Source organism: Barbus barbus, assembly GCF_936440315.1.
Source record: "Barbus barbus genome assembly, chromosome: 26".
In the NCBI taxonomy this organism is placed as follows: domain Eukaryota; kingdom Metazoa; phylum Chordata; class Actinopteri; order Cypriniformes; family Cyprinidae; genus Barbus; species Barbus barbus.
Window position 1 is genome coordinate 18,369,724 of NC_136754.1, and position 11,243 is coordinate 18,380,966.

General features: G+C 36.5%; 1 protein-coding gene across 4 annotated transcripts; it reads right to left on the reverse strand.

Annotated features, from left to right (window-relative positions):
* Positions 1-21: 21 nt before the first annotated feature.
* Positions 22-11,229, reverse strand: LOC306845576 (protein ENL-like). 4 transcript variants are annotated; one of them, XM_079378451.1, is made up of 12 exons: positions 11,000-11,229; positions 9,330-9,510; positions 7,785-7,867; positions 7,050-7,193; positions 6,821-6,946; positions 4,654-5,277; positions 4,487-4,571; positions 4,298-4,406; positions 4,062-4,161; positions 2,822-2,887; positions 2,643-2,714; positions 22-1,872 (listed from the first exon to the last, which is right to left on the reverse strand). In XM_079378451.1, exons 1-12 carry the CDS (start codon positions 11,009-11,011, stop codon positions 1,744-1,746), a joined length of 1,731 nt encoding a protein of 576 aa, XP_079234577.1. In that variant the 5' UTR covers positions 11,012-11,229; the 3' UTR covers positions 22-1,743. The 4 variants fall into 4 exon arrangements, with proteins under 4 accessions (XP_079234577.1, XP_079234575.1, XP_079234576.1 ...); XM_079378449.1 differs by having other exon boundaries at positions 2,813-2,887; positions 11,000-11,119; XM_079378450.1 differs by having other exon boundaries at positions 27-1,872; positions 2,813-2,887; positions 4,487-4,568; positions 11,000-11,119.
* Positions 11,230-11,243: the final 14 nt, after the last annotated feature.

An 11,243-nucleotide genomic window follows, 5' to 3' on the forward strand; every position in this document is an offset into this window, starting at 1 on the left:
TATAAACACACATACTGATATAAACTAAACGTGGAGAATGAGCTTTAATGGTTCCACAATTTCAGCTTTCAATATATGATAGCCTATATAATGCACATTGTTACATATTTACATAAATACTGTAAATGATCCCATTCCCCTTGATATGCTACTTCTTATGGTAGAGAAGCAAACGCAGCGAAAAGACCTACTAGACGTTTCCACCATGCACTTCAAGTTATATGGTTTTGGATTTATTATGAGCATCTATTGCATCTATTGTAGTCCTGAGGATAGCTGCTAAATGTATAGTGTTGTGAATGTTGTATGCATATTCCTGCAAGTGATTATTCACGTGTCAATCATGCACAAACACAGATCACTGCAACTTTCCCATGATGTAACATACATCTGCCACAAACGTTTCACTGAAAACATTGTTTACTTTATAACCATACATTATTGAGAATCAAAAAGGGTAACTGGCAATCGACAATGAAGAATAACATGTCAAGCAGGTATGCTTTTTAAAAAGCAATGTCATCAGACAATATGTATCTGACACAAATACATTTTCACTTGTATAATACTTCAGGTGAACAGAAGACTCTTTTTTTCCAATTGCACCATTGGAATACAGACAAAACGTCCCCCTTTCAATCTGTGTGCATATTCTCTCAAGTGATTGAATAATCAATAATATGACTTCAATAGATGCATTTAAAAACATTGACAAAAATCTGTACATTTTTGCAAGTCAATATTATGTGTAAAAAAAGAAAAGAAAATAATCATAAATATAGTTATCAGATAATTACAAAGCACTGAAGTGACCAGAAAAAGTGCACAGTTACTTAAATAAACTACAAAAAGAACCTCAAATGCGTAACAAATTGACTTCATGTCGCTGACCATCAAGAAACATAGAATAATGCACAAGACCTTCTCAGGTCACACATGCAGAACGCTTCTCTCATAACGCGTTCTCTCCGGACAGGTATTAAACCGTGTTTAAAAGGGCTTTGAATGTCAATTTCAGGCATTTTAATGTTGACAGATCATTTTTGGTCATCCAAAGACCAATGAGAGACTCACAAACAATTATAATTACAAACATGATATTTTAAAAAGGCACTACAAAGGCAGATAGTTTTTCCCCTTTAGCTGATCCGAGGGAGCATCTATCACCAAAGCTTGAGAGTATGTACTTTATCCAACACATGGGGCTACAAAGCTATGCAGACACAAACAGTATGCCGATAAGGTTTGATCTAGTTGGGCTCTTCCCACGCCACCACACTGTGCTGAGTGGTTGATGTACGTGGAGCAGCAGAGTGAAGGGGTAGAGAGGGGACACAGTCTTTCAGTCATCGCCCCTGCATAAAGACCCGAGCGAAGGATCCTTTCCACCAGTGTTATAGCTTTGGTGCAAAACCAGTCTTGAAATGTACCTATTTGTAATACGGTATCTCATCCACGATGCCTATGCGAGATCTTGTCCATTTTGGACAGTATTGTGCCAACAGTTTGATTCTTAGTGCAATGCGCAGTGCTATTATTAGATAAACCCTGAATACCGCCCCTTTATGCCCCTGGTCCTTTTGTTCGCTTATTTCTATTACAGTATAAAGTTTTTTTTGTTTGCTCATTTCGTTTTTGTTTGTTCCTGTGCATTTATATGTTGCTTTCAATACCTTTGCCTCTGCCCCCAGACAGTTTAGAGGCCTCTCGCACACAAAATCTCGGCCGAGCAGCTTCCTTGTGTCATGTGGATGTGGCTTCCAGGTAGCTCTGGAGTTTACGTACAGTCGACTCATCCAAGGAGAACAGGTCAAAGTCAAAGGTTGTATTGGTGATGTTGAAATGGCCAGTCTTTTCTATGAGGTTCACAATCTAAAAGAAACAAATGCATGTCATATGGCAACCAAAAAGCAGCAAACATCACTCCTGAAAGGTGAACCACACATAAATCAGCTGTTCTACAATGAGAGGGACTACCAGAAATCTTAATCAAGGATGCATCAAATTGAAAGTAACAGTTTACTGTGTTTCAAAATGTTACTATTTTAAATAAATGCTGTTATTTTAAACTAATTCATGAATCCTGAAAAAAAAAAAATTACGGTTTCCACAAAAATATTCCACAAATAATGATTTCAGAAGGATCATGTGATACCAAAGACTGGAGTAATGGTTTTTGCTTTGCCATCAAAAGAAACAATCTATGCATTTTAAAATATATTAAAATAAAATAAAAAAATAGACATTTTAAATTGTAATACAATTACAGAAGATTTTTACTTAAGTTTTTACTGTATTCTGATCACATAAATGCAGCCGAGGTGAACATAAGATAATCCTTTCAAAAACAAAAAAAAATTTGAACCGTAGTGTATGGTAATACTTTTTATAATGCATTAATCAATATTCAAAGGGAATTTTGGTATGATGCGTGATGATATAATTGGAATTTTTGTTTTTTAAAAATGTATTAAAGGGCACTTTATTTATTAAATATATTAATTAAAGAATACTTTTTACAAACTTATTAAATGAGCAACATTTAAACTTAAAAAAAAAAAAAACATACTAGAGATGGAAACATTCCCCCAACTCAAGGATCACCTAAAATACACCCAAACAAAGAAAAAAGTTATTGTTACCTGCTGTAAAATGTTCCTCTCTCTCAAAGCCATCAGCCTGCGATGGAGGTCCACAAGCTCCTCTGTATAAGCCTGTAATCAGATCAATCATTTAAAAGCTTCATTGTAGTTTTATGCGCAATAAAAATCTGTATTTCAGTCACTGATGAGTATGATGATGAGTTATTTACCCTTCCTACCTTGTCGTATCCCCTCTTGAGCACTTTCTCACGGGTGCAAGAATCTGGGCTCTTTTTTCCTAACAGCTGACAAAGGACAAAACAGTTTCAAATTAAATTCAAATATACAGTGACAACCAAAAATTATTCACATACCAGATATAGTTTTTGATATCTTTTTACTAGTAGATGCAAATTTAAGTCAGCTGACAGCTATTCAACCTAATTCATTACATACCTTTCTATCAAAGTTCTCTGACATTATCAAGATGAATTTGTTCTGACACAGTTTAACTCTGAGTTCTTGCCATATTTTATTACCATTTTCTAAACTATAGCAAATAAACTGCGATAAAATGTTGAAGAATGTGAGAAATGTTGAAGGTGTCTGAATAAATTTTGGTTTGACTGTAAACCTGATTCACTGTAAAAAGGTTGTACATAAAACATATTAGTAGAGCACATTTTACACAAAAATACTATTTCAGTCTGTACATTTCATGTTCAATTAAAGGAACACTCCACTTTTTTTGGAAATAGACTCATTTTACAACTCCACTAGAGTTTAGTTGAGTTTTACCATACAGTTGAGTTTTACCATTTTTGAATCCACTCAGCCGACCTCTGGGTCTGGTGGTAGCACTTTTAGCTTAGCTTAGCATAGATCATTGAATCGGATTAGACCATTAGCATTTGGTCATCAAAAATGACTAGAGTTTCGATAATTTTCCTATTTAAAACTTGATTCTTCTGTAGTTACATCGTGCACTAAGACTGACGGAAAATGAAAAGTTGCGATTTTCTAGGCTGATGTGGCTAGGAATTATACTCTCATTACGGCGTAATAATCAAGGAAATTTGTTGCCATACCATAGGTGCAGCAGGCAGAAGAGTCAAGTTTTACATAGGAAAATTATCGAAACTCTGGTCATTTTTGAGCGAGATGCTAAGGGTCTAATCCGATTCAATGATCTATGCTAAACTAAGCTAAAAGGTGCTACCGCCAGACCCAGAGATCGGCTGAATGGATTCAAAAACGGTAAAACTCAACTGTTTATCTCTTGGGGAGTTGTAAAATGAGCCTATTTCCAAAAAAAGTGGAGTGTTCCTTTAAGTACATTACTTGCCAATTCTTTGTATTTATTTGTGAAATTTACTAGCAATTTCTGAGTGAAAATTGTTTCAAAGTAAATCCTGCACCAATTTATATTCAGTGCATAAACCAGTCCAAAGTTTCATTGCAATGCAATGCCAATCTTACCTTGAGGTTTGCTGAATTGAGTTTGGGTAGAGGTGAGGGGGCTTCCTGGCTGGGAGGACGGGACTCCTCATTACCATCACTCTCACTGTCCATGCTTAAACTGAAAACAAGAAAATTAACTTGTTAAAGGAATATAAATTGCATTTAGTGTTCAACATGACTATGGTAATATTAATGTGTGGACTGAAAATCAAACAACACCAAATTAGATTAAATACAAAGTCCTTGGCACAGACCGAGAGTCCTGGTTAGGTGGAGTCGCCTTCATGGGCGTCTCAACCTCAGAGCTGCTGTCATCATCAGAGCCTTCAGAGCGCATATCCTCTACCATAGAACGGAGCGGCCCTGGACACAATCATTACGTTCAACCAAACTCAATGAGGTGACACACTGCTGATTTTACAATTCATGATTAAACTCTGTACCTTGGCCTTGCTTCTGCGACGGCTCAAAGTCAGAATCAGAGCTGGAGCTGGAGCTGGAACTAGATGGACTAGATGGAGCCGACTGCTAAATAAACAACAGCCTTGAGCTTCACTACATTCAAATACATTCAAATCCATGTTCTGCTGATGGAAAAACCAAAACGTACCTCTGATTTGGAAGAGGCTTCATCCTCAGAGTTGGATTCGTCGGATTCTGGCTGCCTTTTTACTTCCTGCACCTCTGGTTTCATCTTTGCCCAGTGGCCTTTATCTTTAGGGGTTTTCTTCTCGGGGTATGTGGAGGGTGTTATTGAGGAGGGTGTTGTTGAGGTAATGCGGGGAGAGTTGCTGCTGTAGCTTCCGCTCACAGGCCCCTTCATGCCCTCAGAGCCCATCCTCTTCTGTTTCTTAGTACTCAGCTTTGGAGACTCGGAGGCGGACGAGGGCCTCTTGCTTGGGGCACGAGCATCCAGCTGCCCCCCTCCACCCGTCACCGGTCCTCCACCTTTTGGAGACATGCCATCCATCTTGGACTCTCTGACTGTGAGTTTGGGCTCTTTGAAGGCTGCTTTGGGCACAGTTTTCCCCTCATCTTTTCCTCTGCCGTCTGGGGCTTTCTTTGAAAAAGAGGATGACGATTGGTCTCGTGAGGACTTGCCACTCTCGCGGTCGCTCTCTCTGGATGTGGCCTTGCTCTCTGAATCCTTTCGTGTGCGCTCTCGGTGCTCTTTGGTTGCCTTATGGGCTTTGAGGGCTTTGCTGCTCCCACTTCCTCCATCTTTACTTGACTCCTACAATAAAAGTTTTGAAATGACTAATCATTCTGTGCATACTCAGAAGTAACCACATATCCACCCAGAATAAATGAGCTGGTTCACTGAAACTGAAAATTCACTCACCATTTACTCACTTTCATGTCATTCCAATCCCATTAAACTTTTGTTCATTTCAGAAACACAAATGAAGATATTTTTAACAAAACCTGGGAGATTTATGTCCCATCAAAACTTTGATGCTTCAAAAATTTCGTAAAGGCACTGTAAAAGTAATACATATGAATTTAATGGTTTAATTATAAGATCTGGTTGACTGAAGCTCAAATTAGAAATCTGCATTTTTTGCGACCCAATGCGGCACGGGACAATTTTTGAATTGCTGAGTATGGGTGCAGGAGGGAAGATATCGATGTGTGTGCGAGAAGCAGGAGACAGAAAATGACTTTTAGGACTCGCAAAAAATATAACTATCAAAAAATAAATGAAAGGTTACTCAAATTAATTTTATGTTTTAAGGTACAGAATGTTATTCGTCTACTGTGCTAAAAAAAACTGTTTACTACACAGGCTTGGATCTTCTCTATGTTTTTCATTTGTATGTGACATCCAGGGAAAGCACCTTTCTTTTTCTGCTGTGTCATGTGTGTGGGACCTGGAAAATATAGCCTATGACCCTGGAGTGGAAAATCTAACTACAGGATTTTGAAGGCACGAGTGGGACAAAACATTAAAAGAGGAAGTGTTTGCGTTACACTCCGAACAAACCTCTTTGGTTTTACACATCAAGCAAGCATATTTGATGTGCTCTATATATGTGCGCTGATCAACGTTTATATGCAATTAAAAGCCTAAATTAAATCTGATCATCATATAAAGCGATTGTATCTCTACAGACGACTATCATTAAACTGCTCGATTTATCTGGATTAGTTTAATGATCTCTTCATTAACTTTTTTGGAAGTTTCTCTGGAATGGCCTTTCAATTGAAGGTCATAAATCTCTCAGTTTCTTAAAAAATATCTTCATGTGTGTTTCAAATATAAAGGGAAAGTCATATAGCTTTGGATCAACATAAACAAGTAAATGATAGAATTTAAATTTTTTTCTGTTTAAGCAAAAATATATGTGACCCTGGACCACAAAACCAGTCATAAGGTTCAATTTTTATACATTTTATACATCATCTGAAATATTTGGCCGAGATACAACTATTTGAAAATCTGGAATCTGAGGGTGCAAAAATCTAAATATTGAGAAAATCACCTTTAAAGTTGTCCAAATGAAGTTCTTAGCAATGCATATTACCAAGCAAAAATTAAGTTTTGATATATTTAAAGTAGGAAATTTACAAAATATCTTCATGGAACATGATCTTTACTTAATATCCTAATGATTTTTGGCATAAAAGAAAAATCGATAATTTTGACCCATACAATGTATTTTTTTGGCTATTGCTACAAATATACCCCAGCGACTTAAGACTGGTTTTGTGGTCCAGGATCACATATAAGATATTGATATATAACTTACTAACCAAAGATGGACTTTATTACTAACCTTTACTGCATGAGAGGACTTGATCTTCTTGGGGTCTGAGAAGGCAGACAGTGGAATAGTAGGCAGCATTGGATAATCTGGACTGGGCCTTGGCATCATCTCCGCTCCCTCAGGAATAACTACAGTCTGGAACAAGAATAACATCCCAACAGTAAGAGAGAGTGAAAATCCGTTGAAAAGAGCTGATTATAGAGGTAGAGAAAAAGCAAAGACAAACAGTCCCACTCACCCCACCGGCCTTGACCAGCTTGCGTCGGAACTCGTGTGTGGGGTTGTTAAATGTGAGCTTCTCACAGCGCAGGTGGTTGACAGGTGGGTTGCCCTCCAGGTTCAAGAAAAGGTCATAATTAAAGCACACCTTTTTAGGCTCCTCCTGTGACAGAAGAGTCAAGCATGTTCAGGCTTTATAGATTCAAAACAAATATTTAATAAAAGAAAATGTGTTGATGAAAGTATGAACGTTAGTATCAAACTGAACCTCAGACTAGCAGTGTGTGAAACATTTACAGTAAAGTTAGGTCAAAGTAAAGTTTTTGGTAGATAACGTTTCAGGGAAAAAGAGAGAAAATGGAAAAACCCCATAAATATTCCACTACGTATTCTGGAAAAGTAAATATGCAAAATGATAATGATATGAAACGGAGGTAAGTCTTAAAGCGAAATACAAATTCACATATTCTTACCATTTATACCCCTCCAAGTTCTCTGTAGTTCAATAGCTTCATGTCAATTCTCTGTTAGCATGTCTGTAAGCTCCCAGTGCAAATACTGAGTTCATCTAGTTGTGGGACCTTTACCTTTACTGAATTGCAAAACTCCTCATCACTACATTTTTCCAATACTGGCAAAATAACACACATCTAAGACTGAGCGTAACGCTGTGCTGAACTTTTCTTACGTAACGTCTTTTCATAAAGAAGACAAAAGAAATGTAGATATTGCTGTAGATATGGAATGTTCTCACCTTGTTTTTGAAATAGACCTCTATAGGCATGAGAAAACCAGCATAGCCGGACTCTTCCACTTTATACGGGGGTTCTTTGCAAACTGTGAAACAAGAAAAATATTGTGAAAACTGTATTGCTAAACATTAACAGTTCACACTGAAACAGAAATATGAAACTAGAATGCACTATGTACATATACATACTACAATATGGTGAAGTGTGCTATTTCGTTGCTACTACTGACGCAATGAAATGGCAAAAATAACCATTTTTTCCGCAACACTCCCCCAAATCACATCATTGGTTTAGCCTGAGTTTGACATATCAGACCACGCTAACAACAAACAGGGAGATACTTTGAAAGCACTCCAGAGACACAGTGTTTACACGTTTTGGGATGTCAAACTACAAATGGCTTACTTATGGTTGTCTCTGCACATTTAAATGGGATAGGAGAAAGTAACATTAAAAAATGCCACACTTCACCTTCAATTACAACACCTGGAAAAAATCAAGAAATCATACTTAAAGGATGTTTGTCCAGCTTTTTTACTTTGTGGAAAATAAATCACAGATATGACACAAAAAGCTGAACATTTATTTGTGAAACAGTCCTAAAAGAAATTGAAGGGATAGTTCAACATTGTTTAGATGTAAATAAAAGCCTACATTAATTCTGTTTATCATATAAAACAATCATATCTCTTTACAAGACTCAAATTTAAATAACTCAATTCATTTGTACTAATTTTATTACACCTTTATAACCTTTTTTGATCTTTTAATTTTGGTTACCTGGACTTTCAATAGAGGGACAGAATCCTCTCAGGTTGCATTAAAAATATCTTTATTATTAACCAAACTCTGGGTTTGAAATCACATGAGGCTGAATAAATGATGACAGAATTTTTTGAGATATATTTGTCTGTCGTACAAAAATGAAATGGGTATGAACTCTAATATATAATACTATTAAACTGAATGTGTTTTAAAAACACAATAACCAGAACAATACCATCAATCAATCTCATACAATTTAGCGAAATATTGATTGTTCCACAGCTAGCCATATTTTAAACACATTCATACTTTTTAACTCAATAATAGTAATTGTTTACAAAATGTATGCTAATTCTAATCCATTTGAATATGTGCATTTTTAAAAAGATTATTATTTAAATAAAATATATGCAAATAGTTAATAAAAATAATAGAAATTTTTTACTTGTTTCATTTATGTATGACTGACAGATATGCATCACATTAAACCTATGATAAATCTTTAATCCAAATAAATGGGTATGTTTTATTCACATCTAAATCACTGATCTATAATAGAGACAGTTATTTAGTCATATGCTGGAACTACACAAAGTATATTAGTTTGGTCAACAGCATGAGCTAAACGAGCAGATTTACTCATGATAACTCAACAGAAGTAAATGGGCATACACACAAATGCTTTCTTTAATTAATCCTGATTGAAAGGCACTTTAACCTACATGGCTGTGAGTACTGTATAAAGTTACAGTGTAACGACGTTGACTTAAATTAAAACCTGCCTCTCTTGGGTTTTGGGAAGCTGTCATGAAGGTGGAAGACAACTCTCTCCACAAAGTGCTGGATGTCACACGACTCTGGGCCTCGAACAAACACCATCCAGTCATGTGTGAAGCCCTCGGTTGTGACTTTCTTCCTTAACTGGGCTCTGTGTCCCAGCTCCAGTTTCACCTGCACAGTGCACTGAAATAAGAGGAAAGCAGTAGTCATCTGTAAGTCTTCTCTATTCTGAACATGAGTTCAGAAAGAACAAAAAAAGACTGCAATACTTCATCAGTGTGACATGTATGATTCAGAGTGAGACTAAAAAGACTAAAATAAGCTCTTGGCCAACTTCTCGACACCACTGTTATATCTACTGTTTATATCTGTGAGAAATCAACCAGCTTTTGCTCTCTGACATCTAGAGACGGAAATTCACAGTTCTGTGACATTCTACATGCACGTGATGGTTTACTGTTTACAGCTTTCCTTGGTATGGAAACAAAATGACTGATAGGCTTGTATGCTTCAGCTCAATGGTTAATAAATTCCTTGCCAGAGTCGACTGAGTTTGCATCATATCTGTGCCTAAAACATTTTTACAGTGACTGCATAACACAAAACTACACAAGCAGTGCATGTCAAAAATAACTAGATAAAAAGTTTGTCAATTCATAATTGATGTTGGTTTGAGAAAGCCTGGCAAGTAGATTTAAAAGCTTGATGTTTCAAAGTCTATCAAACAGACAGAGATATCAACATCCTAAAGTATATTCAAATATGTAACATATACTATATTTGGTTATTATTTCTATTTTTAAAATCAAACAATAATGTCTAATGAAACAGCTATTTAAATTGGACTGAATTCAAACAGTCTACAGTGTATACCACTTGATTAGTTAAATCAAGTCAATAAGAGCTCTGGAATTCTGCAAAGATAAGCAACTGTTATTCAATACTGACCAGACCTCTGAGGTATTTATTTATATTAAAATTTGACTTTAATTAATTGTGATCATTTATAACCATGTACTTAAACTTCAAAGACATAGCATAATTTCATTTCACACTTCTAGTTCCATGTCAAAGAGGTTTGGCTTTTCTTTAATCATTTAAAGATGTACACAGCAGATGTAAAATTCCATCACTCAATATTTATAATCTAAGCTTTGCATATAATATACAAGCCAACATTACTCATGCGTCCAACCTTGAAATGGAGGAATTTTCTCCTGATTACTGTCTCAAACCCTAAGTGAGCACCCTATCTAGACAGCATGTTTGATCGTGGAAGCGTTCGAACGTTCGCGCGCTCCTAGGGCGCCCTAAATGCTGTCTATGTAGGCAGCTCACTAGGTTTTGAGACAGGTCCGGGCTAGCAGGACAGCTAGTGAGTGCTGGAACTCAAGAGTCCATCTGTCCTATAAGCCAAATGCTGAGGTTTAGAAAAGGACATATTAGTTTCTATAAGCATATCTTCGTCGCGACATAAATTTACCTAAAACACTAATGTAATTCCGCGGGTTTCCTGCTTTAAGCCTCGTAAGAAGGATTAGCTGGCTAAGTTAGCATCCTAACCATCTTCACAGAAACGTTGGCCTCGTCTTTCAGTATAAATATTTAGTGATAAAAACAATGTATTTTCCTCACTATTGGCTGTCTGGCAGTGTCAGTAAAGTCGTATTACCATGTTCTCCATTGTTGCCTGTGTTCCGGTTGTTTAGTCTATTTACAAAAGCGTTGAAGTAGATTGAATGTACATCCTCGCTGTTACACATCTGATGGAGTGTGAAGGGAGAAACTGAACAGTTTGAACAAATGGCCGCGACACTAACAGTTTTTAAAATAAAAGCAGAATGGCTCTCATTTCCCTGTGTGTCTCTTCCACATCGTTCAGGTTTTGTTTATACACTATGCAAATACTTAAAACT